This window comes from Notechis scutatus, chromosome Z, assembly GCF_049901735.1.
Source record: "Notechis scutatus isolate UNSWTSFEM ecotype Mainland chromosome Z, rNotScu1.2, whole genome shotgun sequence".
In the NCBI taxonomy this organism is placed as follows: domain Eukaryota; kingdom Metazoa; phylum Chordata; class Lepidosauria; order Squamata; family Elapidae; genus Notechis; species Notechis scutatus.
Window position 1 is genome coordinate 34833739 of NC_142025.1, and position 20311 is coordinate 34854049.

The window sequence follows — 20311 nt, forward strand, 5'->3', positions numbered from 1 at the left end:
CTCATTAAACAGTGTATCAGTATGTCATGTTCATACAACACACAATGTTATGATTTCTTTGGATTCAGAATAGTGTTCAACGATTGTATCATGTTTTACAAATCACAGTAACAGCTGTGCATCTAATATACCTACATGTTGTCTTTCAGTAGCTTTTGATTCTTTGTAACTATAATCCTTTAAAAACATACTTATTAGAATATTAGTGACTACAGCTGCTTTGAAAACTGTTCTTGGCTATTTCTGCAAGCACATTAATCTTTGCTGTCTGTGAAACTGTATCTACACATGCACTGATAAGCAGAAACAGCTCCTGAAGACAAGAAGAATTCCTTGCAAAAAATGGCCTTTCCTTAACTGGAGAAGTACTTTATTTGCTCCAATGCATCTTCAAATGTGCCCACATAGACCTAATGGTCCATAGTTCATATACTCAATCTGGTTTTGCAAATTAACTCATCACACCTGAACACCAGGTGTTCAGCTAAATTATTTTAGTTAGTGATGTACTTAATGCTCTATTTTTTCCCAGCACTCTAGCCTTCATTTCTTTACAATCATCTGGATGGTATCCAAACAGCCAATATAATAACCCTGATAATTGTGTTTCATTTAATAAACAATAGCTAAACACTTAAGAGTCTGAAAACCCACTCGTTGTAACTTTTATCTGTGTACTGCTATGGTTTTATTGACCGTTAATGCTATTTGCAATTCTCCTGGGAAGACGTGTATTCTGAAGAGTAGCACACCAAGAAGCCACATCGTACTACATTCAGCACACCACTGCTCCTTCCGAGCCCCTTCCTTTGACTTTTGTTTGTTCCCGTCATAGCAGTTGAGGAAAAACAGCGTCAAAAGGGGAGGGGCCACGAGAGTAGGGAAAGGTGGAGGCCATAAGAAAGATTGGGTTCCTGGCGCATTATCTGCACCTGAGTGGTAAACGCCTTATCCTGAGTATTTTGGTTAGGGAAACCGACCTTTTCGCACAATTTGATTTTCGGGCAGGTGGAGAGCAGTGTATATGCGGGTTTCTTTCTCTTTTCCTTCCCAATTCCCGTGAGGAGAAGGAAGAGGAGGACGCCACTGTTGCTGTTGTGGCCAATTCATTTGCCTGAAAGTCGTGTTTTGCATAACAAGAGAAAGGTGTGCGTCGTGCATGCCCGGGGACAAGCATTGAAGCAGCGGGGGAGGAGGCTTCTCCGGCAAGTAGCATGCATGGCTGGAAGCTCCGTTAAGATGCAACCTGCGTGTGACAGGGCCGACTCGCTGCTCCATGACCGTAACGCCACAGACGCCAGAGGCCAGGAGCAGCAAGTGCAGTTGCGGCAGAGGCTGAGGGAACTACCGACGCTCCTCCGGAGTGGACTCACGCTGCGGAGAAAGCGCTCAGACGGCGGAGGCCGGGTGAGTGAACGACGCCGGGGGCCGCGTGCTACCAAGAATTTTCTCGTCCCTGTTAACAGAGCTTGGCCTCAGCAAGCCAGTGGGTGACTTGGTACCCAAGGAAGAACCCTCGTTTTTATGTGTGCTGTGAGGCATTTTGCACTTTGCTTATTTTTAAAGTTAAAAAAGAGCCCCGACATGCAATTGATACCCTGCTATTTCATGCATAACTACTACGAAAATAAAATAATTGGCATTAGGAATGGACAGTAATGATATCTAGTAAGAGGGTCGTATTCCAGCCTTTAAACCGCCGTAAGGGAAGTCTGCTTTAATCCACGTGAGATTTGCAAACATGTAATCTGTGTAGCATGTAATGTTTGAGGGGAGGGGACTATTGACCTGAGTTCTGTGAAATTAGGCATCCGCGACTGCAATTGGAATGGAGGCCATGTTGCAGGGAAGATGTGAAGAGATAATGCAGTTCTTTGGGAATAATAGTTCACTCAAGAGCAGCTAGGTTTGCAGCTGTGGGTTATATGCATCACCGAAATCAATGAAATTGTATCCTAAGTAAACATAGATTGTATCCAACAATATAACATTTTTTTTAAAAAAAGAATGGCCTTGAAGCTTGGGCTGGGAGAGTTGAAACAGCCTTAGAGTTCAATCAATTTATCAGGGTAACAAGTTTTAGCTGGCTATATAGTTTTGCATTTCTAGTCAATTTCTTGATTCAGTGAAATATTTACTGTTAACTATCTACACTAAAATAAGCCACTTGATCTGTGAGGTACATCAGTCAATATATATTGATATCTTTCACTTATTTACAATTTAACTTTATATATAATTGCTAAGGCTATCCATTGCAAAGGTTAGTCTTCCTAATCAGACCCAGGCCTCGCATAGAAGCATGCGAGTTGGCCAGTTTGAAGAAGCTTTAATGCAAATATTAAAGAATATTCATGGATATGGGCAACATACCTAGAATTAGGAATTGTAGCTGGTTGGTACAGTCAGTATCCCTAGTACACAAGTAGCCTGAAGCTATTAATTACTAGTTTTGTATTTTGCTCCACAATTGTGTATACTGCATATAGTTAGTCTTAGATTACTACCACATTTGAGCTGAACATTTGTTGCTAAGTGAGATGTTTGTTAAGTGAGTTTTGCCCAATTTCATAACCTTGTTTTGCCACAGTTAAGTCAATTACTGCAGTTGTTAAGTGAATTTGGCTTTTCCTTTGACTTTGCTTGTTTAACAGTTGCAAAAGTGGTTACAGGACAGCAGGAGATATTCCAGCCAAGCACCTGAATTTTAATCACATGACCATGGGGATGCTGCAACAGTCATAAGGGTGAAAAATGGTCATAGACTTTTTTTTTAGTGCCATAATTTCAAACAGTCACTAAACAAACTGTTGTAAGCATATTTTTTTTCTAGATCTGATGTAGTTTTCCTGACATTTCTGGACAAAAATGAGGATGTAGAGTTGAACTTGAGATTTAAAATTGAACTTGGACAATCAAATCTCTGGAGCCACATCTTTTCCTTCTCCCCTAGATGAAGCAAGCACGCGTTGCACTGTGCATTATTAGAAGATGACCCTGTAAGAAAAATGGAGGATATCTCCTAAAATGATGTTTCCTGTCAGCAGTTTGAATAGGCATTTCTAATTAAACTAAGAATTGAAAAAAGTTTCCTATTTAGATTGAGAAATCCTTCAGAAGAGGGTGGTGGGATAGCTGTAATTTTGTAGACCTCTTGTTCAGTGTCATTAACTGAGGAGTACCCATAGTTAATAACAAGCAGTTGTAATTGCACTCAAAAGCCAACCTGGCAACAAAGTGCAGTTTATATAGCAATAGTAATACCCAGCAGGTACCATTGTTCTTCATGTTGCAGCATTCTGAACTAGTGGTAGCTTCCATGCGATCTTCAAGGGCGCCCTATGTAGATTGTATGGCAATAATTCTGTCTTTAGGTGACCACATATGAAGAGCCTCCTAATTGAGCAAAGGATAGTCCAGGAGAACCTAAACAAGGCCCACCTGGCCACAGCTATCACCTGTCTTTCAGCAGTAGCTGCAAGTCCAAAAGGACCCCCAATTATTTATTTATTACAATTATATAGCTGCCCATCTCACAAAAATAAATTCGAGTGTCATTCAACAATGAATGAAAACAATACATAAAAATAGTCATTGTTAAAATTTCACACAAACATCATTAAAAAAATAGAAATGGTACAGCACAGGAGAAAGTAATTACCAATCACCATGATGGAATTATCATTTCACTGATCCCCTGAGACACCAAGGCCTGGTGACAAAGCCAGGCCTTGAGACATATAAACAGCAGGCTTTGGGTTAGCCTCACTTCAGGGAGGGGAGAATATTCTACAAGGTAGGCCCATAACAAGTTGCCCAACAGCGTTGAATGTGGAAGATGCAGCCTGATCCAAGATCAAGAATGATAATATCCCTGACCCCTAGAGAACCAAATGGTCATGTTAGGATTGAGCCAAAGTTTTTTGTCCATTCAAATTGCTTATTCGACAGTATTTCACTATTTAATGTAGTGTCAAGTTCTCTTACAAGCCTGTATGTTTCTGTATACATAAAAGTTATTTGACTGCACTGTGATATAAGGTAAACATTTTCTTTGAATATTATTTGCTCACATGAATGATATGTGATTGCCCACCCACATGATAAAGAGCCATAAACATAGGTTTTTTTTTTGGTAATTTCCGGACATCCCTTTATCCAATAAGCATAGACAGTGGAGAAAGGAACACAGGCGATGCTACAGTTTTCATTATCTCTAAAATGATGCCATACATGAATATATGGAAAGAGTCTTATCAGATTGGTGGGAAAGATTATTTTCTGGTATTCATTATTGCACTACAGTAACGAATATAAGAAAGTACTCCAGAAGGTACATTTCTTCCCAGAACAACTTTTTCTTTCAGTGGAAAAAATGTGAGGAAATTTCTGCCTTGATCCTTCCTTCTGAATCTGGATGTAATTGTAAGCTTCTGTTGATTACATTTGGCTTGAAATATTATTAATAAATCTAAAACATACATAGGTAGCCATGATCTAAGCTGTTGCATAGCCATATCTCTTTTCCCTTATTTTTATTTTGTTCTGATCAAAGAACACTCCTGGAAAGAGTTTTAATAGGAATGTATTCTTACTTTTGTAAGAAATTGCCTGGATACTAATTGGGATTCAAGCCCTTAATGGAACTAGTAATCTGTAAAAGAATAAATGGGAAATTATTTTGTATAAACTTAAACCACTGTACTGCACAGAGAAAAATTATATTCATGAAAGCTTATGCATAAATTTCAGGAATATAATGAAACTTTGTACAGTAGAACAGTACCATAGAACAGTAGAGCTGTCAACATCTTATTTTGAAAAAAATGATTCCTTATTTAGAAGAATCTCTTCTAGTATAAAATGAATTTAGACTAGCACTCTAGTCATTATCAAATTGGCAGGCTGCAGGCTACTAAAAAGATTCTTAGATCATCCAACTTGGATTGGAGGTGACTGATGGGGAAGAGAAGGAACAGCTGGGTCCAGTGCCTGACACGTGAATGTGTAGAAGGCAGAGAAGAGGAGAGCAGTGGAAATGTGTGGGCCGATCCTTGGGAAGGAAGAGCCACCACTGCTAACAAAGTCCCACCCTAGCTGTGCTGTCCCAGCCAGTCTATGGGAATTGGATAGTTACTTAGGAATTATGAGCTATCACCCTTAAGGGAATGGTAAATGTAGTTAAAGGTATCCTGGGAAATGTAGTTCATGTCACGTGGCCACATCTGTAATCCCAATTGGTCACTAATTTGACCCTCGATGGGTTGGGGGAGTTTTTCCTCACTTTGCCTGAACTCCAAAAGTCCCGGTGCGCAGCCCGTTCCTGCATTCCAAGCACCCAGGCCAAGCTGCAGCTGTCCCTCTCTCGCCAGTGCCATCTCCAACAACAGCAGCAGCAGTGGCGGGAACCATGGAAGCGTTTCAGCTGCTTCTCAGGTGGAGGAGCCACCTCCGTAACTTCCATGGTTCCCGCCGCTGCTGCCGCTGTTGTTTCAGATGCCTCAACAAAGGCAGTAGCAGCCGTGGAATACCTCAAAGTCTACAGCAGAGAGAACAACGTATATGTTGGATTTGTCATGGGAAAGGCAAAGCTAGCACTGCAAAAAGTTCATACTATACCGCAGGTGGAACTTTGTGGAGCGGCGCTGGTAGCAGAACTATCAGACACAATAACGAAGATGATAGATCTTCCCTTAGAACCCACCACCTTCTATACAGACAGCAGAGTGGTACTGGGTTATATCTACAATGAGAGTAGATGCTTCTACGTCTATCATGAGCAACGGAGTTGAGCGGATCAGGAGATCTTCTAAACCAGTTGCAGTGGCAATATGTTCCAATGAATCAGAACCCTGCAGATCATGTGACAAGGTCTATTCCTGCATCCCAGTTATCAACTTCTACCTGGCTAAAAGGCCCCAGGTTCTTGCGGCGTACAGACGCCTTGAAGCCAGACACACCCAATTTGTATGAACTCCTAGATCCAGATAATGATGGTGACATTCAACCCCTAGTCAAGAAGGTCAAACCAGTTGTCAGCCTAGCAACGACGTTCCAACACGAGAAGATAGGTCCCTTAAAACCTGCTTGCTTTGAACGCTTCTCCCAATGGAAACTTCTTGTACTGGGAATAACTGTGCTCATCTGCACAGTCGTCCGTCTCCTCGGTCATCAGAAAGGCTTCAAGTCGTACTTTCCAGACCACTGTACTCATGCTGAGAGATGAATATTGAGGAGTGTACAACAAGATGCATATCGATCGGAATACGGCTGCCTGAGTGTGGGGAAGCCCATGCCACAATCTAGTCCACTTCTGAGACTGAACCCCTACCTCGGCGACTAGGAGGTACTGCGAGTAGGAGGTCGCCTACACAAAGCAGAAATAGACTCACCAAGCAAGCACCCCATCATCCTTCCAGTTAATCATCATGTAACGAGGCTGTTAGTACAACACCTCCACGAACTAATCCATCAAGGTCACCACTTCACAGAAGGTGCCCTCAGAGAGAGTGGACTCTGGATCGTAGGCACCAAAAGATGTATTTCAACTGTTCTGCAGTCTTGCTTCCATTGTCTCAAGCAACGAGGCCAGACTCAGCACCAGATGATGGCTGACCTACCACCTGAGCACCTGAGCTCTGAACCACCGTTCACCATTGTAGGCCTTGATGTATTCAGCCCTTGGTCTATGTATGCCCGATGGACCAGGGGCGGTCAAGCTAACAGCAAACGATGGGCAGTACTCTTCATATGCCTCAGTATTCGAACGGTCCATATCGAAGTCATCAAATCTATGGATGCCTCTTGCTTCATCAATGCCCTGAGAAGGTTTCAAGCCCACAGAGGCCCAGTCAAGCTATTCAGATCTGACTGTGGAATGAACTTTGTAGGCACTTGTAAAGAACTACAAATTGAAGATAGCATTCGCGCTGACTCGCCATTCGATGGCTACCTTAAAGCTAACAAATGCACGTAGATATTAAATCCTCCCCATGCATCTCACATGGGAGAAGCATGGGAACGCATGATTGGAATAGCTCGTCGGATCCTTGATTCGATGCTGGCGAAAGCACCTAAACTGACACATGAGACTCTATCTACCCTTATGGCAGAAGTTGCAGCCATCATAAATGGTCGACCTTTAGTTCTGGTCTGTTCAGACCCTGAGAATCTGACCATTCTCACTCCAGCTGCCTTGCTAACTTAGAAGACGGGTGATTGGCCTGCACCGTTAGGGAACTTTGATTCTAAGGACTTGTACAAACAACAGTGGAGACAAGTTCAACAGCTCGCCAATACCTTTTCGAACCGTTGGAAGCAAGAGTATCTGTCTGCCCTACAAGATCGCCGTAAATGGAAGACCAAAGAACCGAAGAGGGAGACCTTGTCTTGCTGAAAGACAAGGATGTGCATCGCAACACATGGCCTATGGGACTTGTGCATCAAACCCTGCCCAGCTCTGATGGGCTAATCCACAAAGTCAAGGCCCTGAAAGTGAGGTCGTTAGACTCCTCATGTGACCAGCAGACTTTCACTAAGAAGTTCTACACCAGACTAATCACCGACCTTGTGCTGCTGTGGAAAAAGGCCGAATTTGAAGATTGAACCTTAAGCTTTGCATGCTTTGCTTTGTTTGATGCTTTATTAATGTTTACTGTTTTTCTTAGTTACATAGCTAACTGTTTATCTTAGTTATATACACTGCTCAAAAAAATAAAGGGAACACAAAAATAAGACATGCTAAATCTGAATGAATGATTCTTATTAAATACTTTGTTCATTGCATAGTTGAATGTGCTGACAACAAAATCACACAAAAATTATCAGTGGAAATCAAATTTAGCAACCCATGGAGATCTGGATTTGGAGTTACATTCAAAATTAAAGTGGAAAAAAACACTACAGGCTGATCCAACTTTGATGTAATGTCCTTAAAACAAGTCAAAATGAGGCTCAGTAGTGTGTGTGGCCTCCATGTGCCTATATGATCTCCCTACAATGCCTGGGCATGCTTCTTTTTTTTTTGAACAAATTTTTATTAATTTTAAAGACATACAAAACATACAAAAATTCAAGACATAAAAACATAAAAAATCTCTTTTCTGAAAGTTGCTTAATCCCGGGTCAAAACTCTTGGTACAGACACACATTCAAATTCATATTCATTTTACATACCATTCCATATCTTATTACATTTTCATTTTTCGATATAGCTTCTCCTTTCTTTTAAATTTTCTCAATTTTATTTTATTTATCTCCTCTCAATTCAAATCATAATATTTATTCTTTGTCTGTTCTATTTCCAACTATCCGTTTATCTTTCTTCTTAAAAGAAAAAAAAAGAAAAACCTTCTCCTGTACACTGATTGGAGTATGACGCCTATGTCTCTTTCCCCTATATTTATAATACTTGATTTAAAATACATAACTTACGTTGGGATTCTGTCTGGTACATTCTGACATTATACAATATCATCAAAACCAATACAAATCTATTCATTAATATTAATATTTATTCATATCTTAAACATCTAGCACATTTCTTATCAATTAGGTCACATATTTCTATGGGAGCACCTATTTGCCATATTAATTCCATCCCCCACATCACATATTATAGATCATTATTACATTACATGTTCCCCTCTCCTTCTTCAAACCTCTCATTTCACGAATAGTTTCACTATTATAACATAGCCTAATCATTTGTGTTAACAATCATTTATATCTTTAGACATTTTACACATTTCAATTAATTATCATACCATTATGGGAACACTTCTTATACTTTCCAAAATTATTCCCCCCCTCCCACATCACCGATCTTAAATCATTATTTCATTAAAGTACTCCCCTCTCTTAACAAAAATTTCACTAAATTATACTAAATATTTATCACATTTTAAATTACATATTAATTCCAATCTTCTATAATTATTTCTAAATACAAATATAAAAATGCAATCTTATGTACCTTTCTAGAATCCCTTTTCCAATAAAATCTATCCATTATCTCTAACAAAATTTTTGTTTTTTTGCATTTTGCTCCCCACCATTAAAGCTTCTCATCCCTTCCTTTCTCCCTTGCTTCTTCTTCTCCTTATTCTCTTTACCCCCTTGTCTCTCCACCTCCCTTTTATCCTGTTTTCCCTCTTTCTGTTGTTTCCTAACACGATATCCTCTTTTCACCTTATTCTTCTCTTTTTGGATTGTTTTCCCAGGTCTTAAAGTCTTCTTCTCCTTTTTCTCCTCCTTCTTTTCTTCCCCGACCAAAGTCACATGTTCTTCAAAAATGGCTTCTTCTTTATCCTGCTCATACGATTTTACATAAGCACAGACCGCCATTTCTATAAACTGAAAAAGAGTGCCAAAGACATCTTTCCCTTCTTGCTTTTCTCTTTCATATTTTTGATGTATAAGTTCTAGTTCATCCACAACTGATGCCATTGTACAGAGAAAATTTTTTTTTTCAAAACAACCACCCAAGTGCTTTTAGTCTGAGATAATTCTCATAAAATCCAAAGTCATCAAACAGTCCAATCAGCTGATTCTTTTTAATACTTTCTCTTTTCCACTTTCTCTTTTTTGGATAAAGTTTGATCACAAAGTTCTCTTTAAAATATATCTTTAGGAAGTCTTATTGCTGTTTAATAGCTCTTTAAAATTAACTCTTTAAAGTTTTAGGCAGTCTTCTCCTTATTTTCAGGTTGCTCCAATTTTTTTTTTCCTCTCCCTTCCCACTCACAGCCAAAAAGAAATTCTTCTTTTTTTTCCCCTTTGAATATTCAGAAATCCTTGCTCCTTCAATATTCATTTACCTCCAGAACAGATTCCCAGATTTCTCTTATAGTTCCACTGCTGTCACGTTAGGGAGGAGAGTGAAAGGCAAGAAAAAAAAAACCTTACTCTTTTAAAATGTTCGCCGCTTGTATCTCTTTCTAGAAACAAAGCAGCCTTCGAGGTTACAGGAACTCTTTCTCTTAACTTTATCCCAGTCAGAAGCAACTTCCACAGCTCTTCCCTCTTCCTCCAGCACAAATCTTACCCGGCTGCTGGCTTCTTTGAGGCGGCCATTACTGACCGCCGCTCCACCACCTCAGGAAAAAGGGGTTATTCCGGCTGGAAAGGGGTCTGCGTTACCCCCAAACCTCTGTCCGGATCCCCTCTCTCTTCGGCTGCCTCTACAAGGCAGCCATAGCCCCCAGACCTATTTAGATCGGGGGCACCTTGGCAGCGAACGTGGCAGGGATCGCAGAGGCGCGAATTCCTGCCGCTACCGAAGCCGCGCAAAACCGGAAGCCGGCATGCTCCTGATGAGGTGGCAGATGGTCTCCTGAGGGATCTCCTCCCACACCTGGACTAAAGCATCCCCCAACTCCTGGACAGTCTGTGGTGCAACGTGGCTTTGGTGGATGGAGCGAGACATGATGGTCCCAGATGTGCTCAATTGGATTCAGGTCTGGGGAACAGGCGGGCCAGTCCATAGCATCAATGCCTTTGTGTTGCAGGAACTGCTGACACACTCCAGCCACATGAGGTCTAGCATTGTCGTGCATTAGGAGGAACCCAGGGCCAACCGCACCGCACTGACAAGGGGTCTGGGGATCTCATCTCGGTACCTAATGGCAGTCAGGTTACCTCTGGCGAGCACATGGAGGGCTGTGTGGCCCCCTAAAGAAATGCCACCCCGTACCATTACTGACCCACTGCCAAGCCGGTCATGCTGGAGGATGTTGCAGGCAGCAGAATGTTCTCCACAGCATCTCCAGACCCTGTCACATCTGCTCAGTGTGAACCTGCTTTCCTCTGTGAAGAACACAGCACCAGTGGCAAATGTGCCAATCTTGGTGTTCTCTGGCAAATGCCAAACATCCTGCACAGTGTTGGGCTGAAAGCACAACCCCCACCTGTGGATGTCGGGCCCTCATGCCACCTTCATGGAGTCTGTTTCTGACCGTTTGAGCAGCCACGTGCACATTTGTGGCCCACTGGAGGTCATTTTGCAGGGCTCTGGCAGTGCTCCTCCTGTCCCTCCTTGTACAAAGGCAAAGGTAGCAGTCCTGATGCTGGGTTGTTGCCCTCCTACAGCCTCCTCCACGTCTCCTGATGTACTGGTCTGTCTCCTGGTAGCTCCTCCATGCTCTGGACACTACGCTGACAGACACAGCAAACCTTCTTGCCACAGCTTGCATTGATGTGCCATCCTGGATGAGCTGCACTACCTGAGCCACTTGTGTGGGTTGTAGATTCCGTATCATGCTACCACTAGAGTGAAAGCACCGCCAGCATTCAAAAGTGACCAAACCATCAGCCAGAAAGCATAGGAACTGAGAAGTGGTCTGTGGTCACCACCTGCAGAACCACTCCTTTATTGGGGATGACTTGCTAACTGCCTATGCTTTCAACCTGTTGTCTATTCCATTTGCACAACAGCATGTGAAATTGATTGTCAATCAGTGTTGCTACCTAAGTGGACAGTTTGATTTCACAGAAGTGTGATTGACTTGGAGTTACATTGTGTTGGTTAAGTGTTCCCTTTATTTTTTTGAGCAATGTAGTTATCTGCTATTCATGGTATTACTTTCTACTGCTTATCTTAGTTTATAGTTAATTTTTTTTCTCCTCCTATAATAGTGGAATTTATAATTCCAGGTGGGGAGTGTGCTGTCCCAGCCAGTCTATGGGAATTGGATAGTTACTTAGGAATTATGAGCTGTCCCCTTAAGGGAATGCATCATGGTTAAAGGTATCTTGGGAAATGTAGTTCATGTCACGTGGCCACATCTGTAATCCCGATTGGTCACTAATTTGACCCTCCATGGGTTGGGGGAGTTTTTCCTCACTTTGCCTGAACTCGCTAATTCATGGCAGCTGCTTTCTATAGCTACGAGACGGGTTAGGAGATAACCATCTTTTACCTACAAGGCAGATATACAAAGGATTGGTCATTAAAGAAGAACTTCATCACAAATGTGAGTTATGAGGATACTTGATGAACCAATAAATGTACTTTGTTATGGACATCTTGTTGAGTTATCTATCTGCATCTGTACAGTTTATAAATCCATCTCTGTACAGGATACAGAAAACTAGCTCTGGGGATAAAAGGCAGGGGGTGGAGATGAATAGATGTGGCAGACAACTATTCATCTTCCGGCTGGATTTGTTAGCCTGCGTTGAGAGATAAACTTTTTGCTGGCACTTCTAATAAAGGAATCTTTGAGTTCACTACAGAGGGTTTGTTGTGTTTGGGGAGCTGGGTCAGAACATTTTTCTCCTGGGGATCTTGTACTCTCTAGTACCCTCTGCCTATACTTCCTATTTCCTGCCCTCCCTCTGTAATGCCTACCTACAACACCTATTTGCCTGCATTCTGTAGCTCCAGCAACAGCACCCACCTGCCTGTAGCTCTCACCTATAGGCTTGCTTGTCTGGAATGCAGTTTCAGTATGTCTTCCCACATTGCAGTTATGTGAAGTTCTCACTTTAATTATGATAACAGGTAGTACCCGGATTGCTGTTGTTAAGTTATGCGATCACATGATGACATGTTTTAGGACTGCATCACTTAGCGATAGAAGTTCTGGTCCCAATTGCCCTTGTAACAACACGGTGACTAAAATCTATTAGCAAAGACATTATATTAAGCAGTCCTTTGAAATAGTGGTAGCTTCCTTTTAGAAGGCAACCTAGATAGGAGGAAAGAAAAAAAAAATATGAAAATCATATGATCTTTTTACTTTACAAAAAAGCGGATCTAAAACAATAGACTGCTAAAATTAAATTAATTGATAAGTAGAAGCATTTACCACTTTAAGGTAATGCTTAATTTAAAGTAATTATAAAGTAATAATGAAGAGCTATTTATAAAAGTAAATGAATTTTTAATTTTAAAAGTGTTGATAAAAACCTGTCAATTTAAAGGGACCCAAAAAGTCACTGGAATTTAGGGAAGAATTAAACTTATATTTTAAAAAGTGCTACAAAAAGAACCTCAGTATATAGGCAAAATATCAGTGCCAAGTGATTGGTAAGAAATGTTTTTTATTTATCTTAGTTGCTTTAAATTATTCCTTATTGTTATACTTCTTGTTTTTATTTACAGAATGTATCTAGGAGAATTTCAAATCCTTATGTGGAAAATCCTCCTAATAAGGTATTGTTACAATTGCTTCTATATTTGTATTATTATAGAAACTCCAATCACATTCTTTCCTGGTTTTGAGCAATTTAATGTTTAAATGCAGCAGTATTAACAGCTCTTTATTTTTGTGCCCAGAATTGCTGTGTGAAATGAATTTTTTATTTTGTATCTATCTATACATAAAAGCAAAATACCAGTCATGCATCATCACAAAATCTCCAGAACTACAAACTTGAAATTTGGCACGTATATTCCTCTTGGCTTCTAGATGCTCACTAAGAAAGGATTTTTCAAAATGACTACCAGAGCATTAGTATTTTGTATATTATTATTAACAAGCTCTGATGCTAAGGAGTTGTACTCTCCCTCTACAGAAAATAAATCTGTTCCAAATGCAAAACACAAGCAGAGGAGAGGAGTTTCAGTTTCACAGCACCAAGCAGCTTTAGTACAGAACAGTTGAGCTAAGCCATGCTTGGGCTTCTTGCTGTCTCCTTCTTGCTCACACAGCAAATACTGTTTCAGTTTCCAAACAGCCGTCAACTCTCTCACACACTGACAGGACACCAGCCAGATGAATACCAATGGATGCTGGTAGGCAGAGGCACAATTTCCCACCTTATTTTCCTCCCTAAAAACTAAGTCTGACTACATAGTTTTGTAGTAAAGCATGAGTATATAGAGCTAGTTTTTAATATTACTGCTAACTAAAACCATATTTTAAAAGGTTAATGAAATTGTGCTTGACTAGTTTGCTGTGTCTTGCAACTTTCATGTAGTTGTAATGCTATATGTAACTGTGCAAACTACAAAAAAAATATTGTCTTGTCCAATTTATCTTCCTTTAGAGTTATGAAGAGGATGCCTTGTGTGCTGGAAGAGCCCTCAGAAACGTTTTTGTGTTACAAGCTGCAGCTCTGATTAAAGATAGAATGTCTCTGATGGGGCTTTGCAGGTAACAGTGTATTTCTTATTTTAACTAAATATAATTTCTTCTTGCACCTTCATTCACTTGCATTGCATCTGAATTGGTCACCATTCATTTCTGATTTGGCTGATCTCTTTCTAAGTTGATACCTCTTAATTGAAAGCATTCCTATGTGCTGTGTAAATACAAAACAGAATAACATATTGAAATTTGTGATGGATTAACAGTGGGCTTTTAAAGTTTGCCTAATTTTATATACAGCATTACAGAATTTGGCTACATTGAGAAATTACTTCATATTGATCTGATAATAGTAGTTGCATGAAAAAAATATAAACTTTTCCCAGATAATTTATTAGGTAAGGTGTTATAAATTGATCCTGTGAGTCTTTATTGAAGATATAGTGTAGCAGGACATGAGCAAAAGTTTTTACATCCACAGGGACCCAATCTCAGTTTGTATGGTACTTTTTGGTATCTGCCCACCAAAACTGCTGTAGGAAGTGTGTTGCAGTGTGCTATGATTACTGTCTTTTGGATTTTGGGGATGGTTATTATGTACCTGTATGTATGTATGTATGTATGTATGTATGTATGTATGCTTGTTTGTTTGTTTGTTTGTTTGTTTGTTTGTTTGTTTGTTTTAAAAGGGGAGTTTGCTCAAATAAATATTTTTGAGAAAATCAGCCCTATCTTGTTGGATTTCCAGATCTTTAATATGTTGCGAAGTGCACTAAGTGCACACTCATACCTCATAATTAAAAGCACTTCCCTGGAGAAATCAAAATACTAGAATTTTTGTGAGATGGTCTTGAATCAAAGTCAAAGGCATTTTTAAAAAATCAGCTTTATTGGTAATCCAGCTTTCATAGTCTGTGTTCTACACTTTTAAGATTCTACTTTATCTATTTGCTGTCAGCTAGTGGTCATTCAGATATTTGCAGCTTGAAGACTGATCATTAATGTGAAACCCCAATTTAAATCGAGAGAAATTTAATACAGCAGAAAAAGAGTGCAGAATCCTTCGTTAGAATGAAGAAACACATTTTGAAGTCCACAAGTCTTAAAGTTGCCAAATTTGGGGAACCCTGGGTTAGATAGACAAGCTATGGGGGAATGCACTACAGGAATTAATTTTGGTAGTGATTCAAATGTGAGTGTCAAGGCCACGAGTCTTGCACAGGCAAAAGTAGAGTCCTGTCAGAAGTTTCCAGCTGTTACCCTGTCCAGGCAGAATGATAATAAGTTCTGACAGTGGTCCAAGTAATGTATACACCTGTTGTGTCTCAAACAATCATTCCCAAAGAAGGTTTTAATTGCTCTTTAAAGGATATTTGTTGGTATTGCTATTTTCCAAAATGGTAGGGACCACTCAAATGCTTTAAAAGATGTGCCATTAGCCTCCCCCAAAGCTGAGTGGTTTTACAGCTAACTAAGAGCCTTCCTTGAAATGCTCACAGTAAGATGTAGCAGAAAAAAATACATAAATTGGGATTGTAGCCAACCAGGGTTTCTGTGACAACAGTAAACACTAGCAGATTTTTTCTTAACACATCTACCTGATTACTGATCCTGAATGTTGCTAGATAGCTGAATTAGAATTGGATCTGGGCTATGAAAGTGTGGGCAAGCACTAGAAAAAGATTCAGAAGTCTAATATTTTGCTACCATTTAGTGATTTTTACCTGGATTTTTGTTGCCTTAGTACAGCATAGTATTTGATTGTGAGTTAGTGTCTAGAATGTATGTGCAGTGTATATGCATAAAAAAGAGAACAGACCAGTTCACTTGATCAAATAAATAGGTGACCAATCAGCAAAAGCATATTTGCACTAGGTCATCTCATCTTTCATTTCAGTACTAAATCAAGGAAATGAATCGCTCAGAGTAAATTGTTCACCACTGGACCAGCGTAGGACATATACCCTCCCTCTTCTCATTTTCTTGCAATACATGTCCCTGTTTGGGGCAAGCACTTTCAATTCTGTTGCCAAGCATAGCTGCTGCCTGGAATCATGTGGAAATCTTGTTTCTTCACATTCTTCCCCCTATAACTACAAACACAAAAGGCAATGAGAAATAACCAGAAGGGAACTGATATTTTTATGGAATCTTATTTAGCGATTCCAAATTCACAGCACACAATATCTGATGAACCTTGTGAATTTGGGCTAAAAGACACTGTGGACAATGTAGGAAGGCTTGAATGATCCATGAGACTTCTGGAGGCAGAGCTGAAGCTATGTCAGACTTTGTTTCAAGCTTTGAGTCATGATCTAAGCAGGCCTGTCAAACTGGCAGCCCATGGGCCAGATATGGCCTGCGAAGGCCTCGACTCCACAAAGGCAAAAAAAAATCATGATATGTCACAGTAAGGCCCGCGATGTGATAAAATTTGACAACCCTGATCTACAGTTTGAAAATTCCCAAATTAGACATTTTTTTTCCTTGTGGCCCTCTTAACTATCCAGCTATGAGGAGGTACTGGATTAGAATACTTGAAGATATTGTTGTATAAATTATGCAGAAAAGAAAGCAAAAGAAAAAATTAAGGCTAAAGGATTTATGAAGTTCATATATGAATTAAGCTAATCACAACTGCCATATCTTTTTGGGTCTTTATAAGGAGAACAATAAATACAGCTGTAGCTATTAGGCCTGTGCAAAGAGTTTAGAGTGGGATTTGCTCCTAGAAAATTCAACACATTAGGGCTCTCAGCATTTTCTAGATAAATTTTAATTTACCAGCTGTTCTAATAAAATTGTCTCATGGCAGCCACACAGAGATTCAAGTGACTGTTTTGATAGCTACTTCTTCTGAATATGTAAACTTCATGGCAGATGTGGTAATGCAGGGGTGTTAAACTTAAGGCCCAGGGGGCGGATGTGACCCATGGGGTGCTTAGATCTAGCCTGCGGGGCTGCCCTGGAAACAGTGAAAGTCTGGTCCACAATGCGTCTGCCAGCGAAAATAGAACTCAGGAGAGATGCACACGGCCCTCCTGAGCTCCGTTTTTGGCCAAGATGGCCTCCTGCAGCCTTCTGCCAGCAAAACTGGAGCTGTGGGGGGGGCTCCATTTTCACTGGCAGAGGGCTGCAGGAGATCATCCCAGACAAAAACAAAACTTGGGAGCCCATTTTCACTGGCAGAGTTTTCAGGCCACAGGTGCCCTTGACACAAGTAATTTCACCCTGGCCCTGCCCACCCCAAAGGTCAAACACAACCAGGGGTGGGATTCTACCAGTTCTGACCAGTTTTATAGAACCCCTTGTTAACTTTCTAAGCAGTTTGGAGAACGGATAGTTAGAAGAAATCTCCTTTTGTTTTTTCCCCACCCTTATTACATTCTTGGCAGTATGCCTAGACTTACTGTCTCCGAAGAAGGTTTTTTTAAAAAGCTTTCTACACTGCTGTTGGGAGGAGATATTCCCCTGGATATACTTCCAGCCACATACAACAATCAGCACTTTGAACAAATAATTGAATAACCAGAAAGGAGCTTTTAATGACAAGGAACCAAGATGAGTGACATTCAGCAAGGCTTCTTGGCTAGCTAGAAAGATTGACATTCAAACGTGAGTTTACAAACCCTTTCTGAATTTTGGTCTAAAAGTGGTTTTTGGTGAAGTTTAATTCTGTCCTTGGTGACGTTTAATCCTGTGTTTATTGATGGGATAACTTTCCCTATTCAGCTTTGTTTGGAAGGAAAAAGGTTAATCTCTGTTCCTGAAAATAAACTGGGTTGAGAAATCTGGCTAGTTCCTGTGTCTATTTGTTCTGGTAATTGGTTTAACAAGCAACAGCTATTGTTGTGATTTAATTATTTGTATTGTGTTTAATTTTTTCCTGACTCATGGTTTCTTTTTCTATCTGGGGAGGGGGTCTTCCTTCACTGCTTTAGTGGTATCTGGCACTGTCCTTTTGGGGTGTACTTCCAAGAGGCAGAATATAAGTTTGGCACTGATTTTTTTACTGCCTTTCTGAGAGGCATGTGACGTTTCCTTAAATCTGGATGATTTCCTTAGGATATCTTGTGAGGTGAGTGAGACCAGCTGGTATCTTTAAGTGGTGCAAATGGTTCTAAGGATTGCTTTTCCTGGGTGTGCTCTTTCTGGAGAGCTTAAATGACCTCTGGGTTTCACTTTATGAGTAAGAGTTGGCTGCTGAAAGTTATCATTGCATTTTAACTTATTTTAATTCCTCATGGTGCTCTAGCACCCTGCCTGATTTGTAACTCCGGCTTGCAGGTATTTTTAATCTAATGATTGGTATTTAGGGAAGCTTTTTGCAAGCAAAGAAGCTTTTCATATTTTTGTACAGGTAATCCTTGACTTACAACAGTTCATTTAGTGACCATTCAAAGTTAAAATGGCGCTGAAAAAAGTGAATTATGACAGTTTTTCACACTTATGACCGTTGTAGCATCCTCACAGTCATGAGAAGCCAGGCAAGGAGAAGCACCCCTCAATGTGAGTGACATTGAGTAGGCCATGCCCACCCAGTCACATGACCACCAAGCCACAACCACCAACTAAGCCAAGCCCACAGAACTAGTTGTTAAAAAATTTGAATCCCACCCCCGAACACAACCCTGATGCGGCCCTCAAATAAATCGAGTTTGACACCCCTGTTGTAATGTAACTAATCTTTAGAGTGAACACAATTACACTAAACTGCAATCTTAGATATAAAAGCGTGTTCGTCATTTGTGTCACCTGGATTCATTAAATATATGCTACATTTCTATTTAGGTAAGTGTATTTCAGTGTGATATAAATCAAAGTGCAATATATTTTTATTCAAATGTAAGCCTGAAATGAACACTGAACATATTTTCTTGTAAATGCTTTAGGATTACAACTTTGGTCTTTGTTTTGTTAGGCAAAGTTGCATTGGATCTGAACTGGTAGATTGGCTTTTGAGGTGCTGTACTTTCATTAACAGCAGATCTACAGCAGTTGGTATCTGGCAGCTACTACTGAATATGGGAATTGTGTTTTCAGGTCAGTTTTACAGTAGAAAGTCCAAACTGTTGTGCAAAGCATTCAATTTGTCTTGTTTTACTCTTTATTGGAACATTAGTTTTACAATATATGCAAAAGAAATTAGAAAAAAAAGAGGGATATTATTTTGAAAATAGTCTCCTTTTAATCAACTTGTAACTTTCACATTCTAGATAATTGCAAAGATATATTTGCTAGATATTTATACATGCCAGTATATGCCAGTTTTCATAATATACCTATATATCATCCTGGTTATTTTTATCATCTTTTTATGGACGCTGCTTCCATTAAATTTCTAAAATCTGGATAACAGTTTCACTGTATGCTTATGGTATTTGAACAGTTTCACTGTATGCTTATGGTATTTGAAAATATTTTTTGACTGAATATACATTCCTTATTTATCTCTTCCTCCTCTTCAATCATTTTAATGATTTTTTTTAATAGTAAGGCCCTTTGAGGAAGGCAGCTTCTTGTATTCAAAGGTGCCATGCACATCCATACCCATTAATAGATATATTGCTTTGATATATACAGTGTATCTGTGTTTAGATGTTACCACATTTATTATCCCACACTTTTTTCACGTGTTACCACATTTATCATGGACCCATCCACATCAAAGCCATTGCTAAGTCTGGTCTCTCCACGCACCTTTATTTATATGAGAGATGAACAAGGTGAACCTCTTGTTCATCTCTCCTCTATATCTTTTTACATTGTTTATCTTTTCTTCAGGTAGCTCAGTATGAATTGTTTAATGTAATGTTTCATTACTTTTTATGGAATATTGTGCTTACTGTACTCTGTAAGGCTTTGAATTATTATTGAATGAGTTCAGCATGACTCTTGAAAAACACTTAAGATATATTTTTCTTCTCTAACATGGGAGATTTTTTTTTTTTACAACATAGGGCTTGTATAATTAATGCAGGTTCATCCATCAGAATATTTGTTGCATGAATTTTTGTTTTGTTTTGTTCAAGCCAGGCTAAAATAGAGCCACTTTTCTGTAATAGCTTGTTACAATCATATTTTCCCCCAGCCATATGCTCCAAATATGTATGCAGTTTATTTTTTCCTTTCAGTGAGGAAGTTCTACACTACAAAATGGAACCATTTCATTTGCGTGTAGGCTGTGAGAATAGTTTCTTAGTTAACATGGCTTTGTTTGCTGAATAGAGTGCTTTTTAATAATGTTACTCCTAATTAGCATCATGTAATGAATAGAC

The 20311-nt window shown here is 39.7% G+C and overlaps 1 protein-coding gene across 1 annotated transcript in view; it reads left to right on the plus strand.

Annotated features, from left to right (window-relative positions):
- The first annotated feature begins 850 nt into the window (after positions 1-850).
- RAPGEF5 (Rap guanine nucleotide exchange factor 5) overlaps positions 851-20311 on the plus strand; it is a 101084-nt gene continuing 81623 nt past the window's right edge. Inside the window, exons 1-4 of the mRNA XM_026678008.2 lie at positions 851-1407; positions 13106-13156; positions 13993-14099; positions 18955-19076. Of these exons, the coding sequence (XP_026533793.1) occupies positions 1219-1407; positions 13106-13156; positions 13993-14099; positions 18955-19076 (469 nt within the window). The 5' untranslated portion in view covers positions 851-1218. The remainder of the gene's footprint in view (positions 1408-13105; positions 13157-13992; positions 14100-18954; positions 19077-20311) is intronic.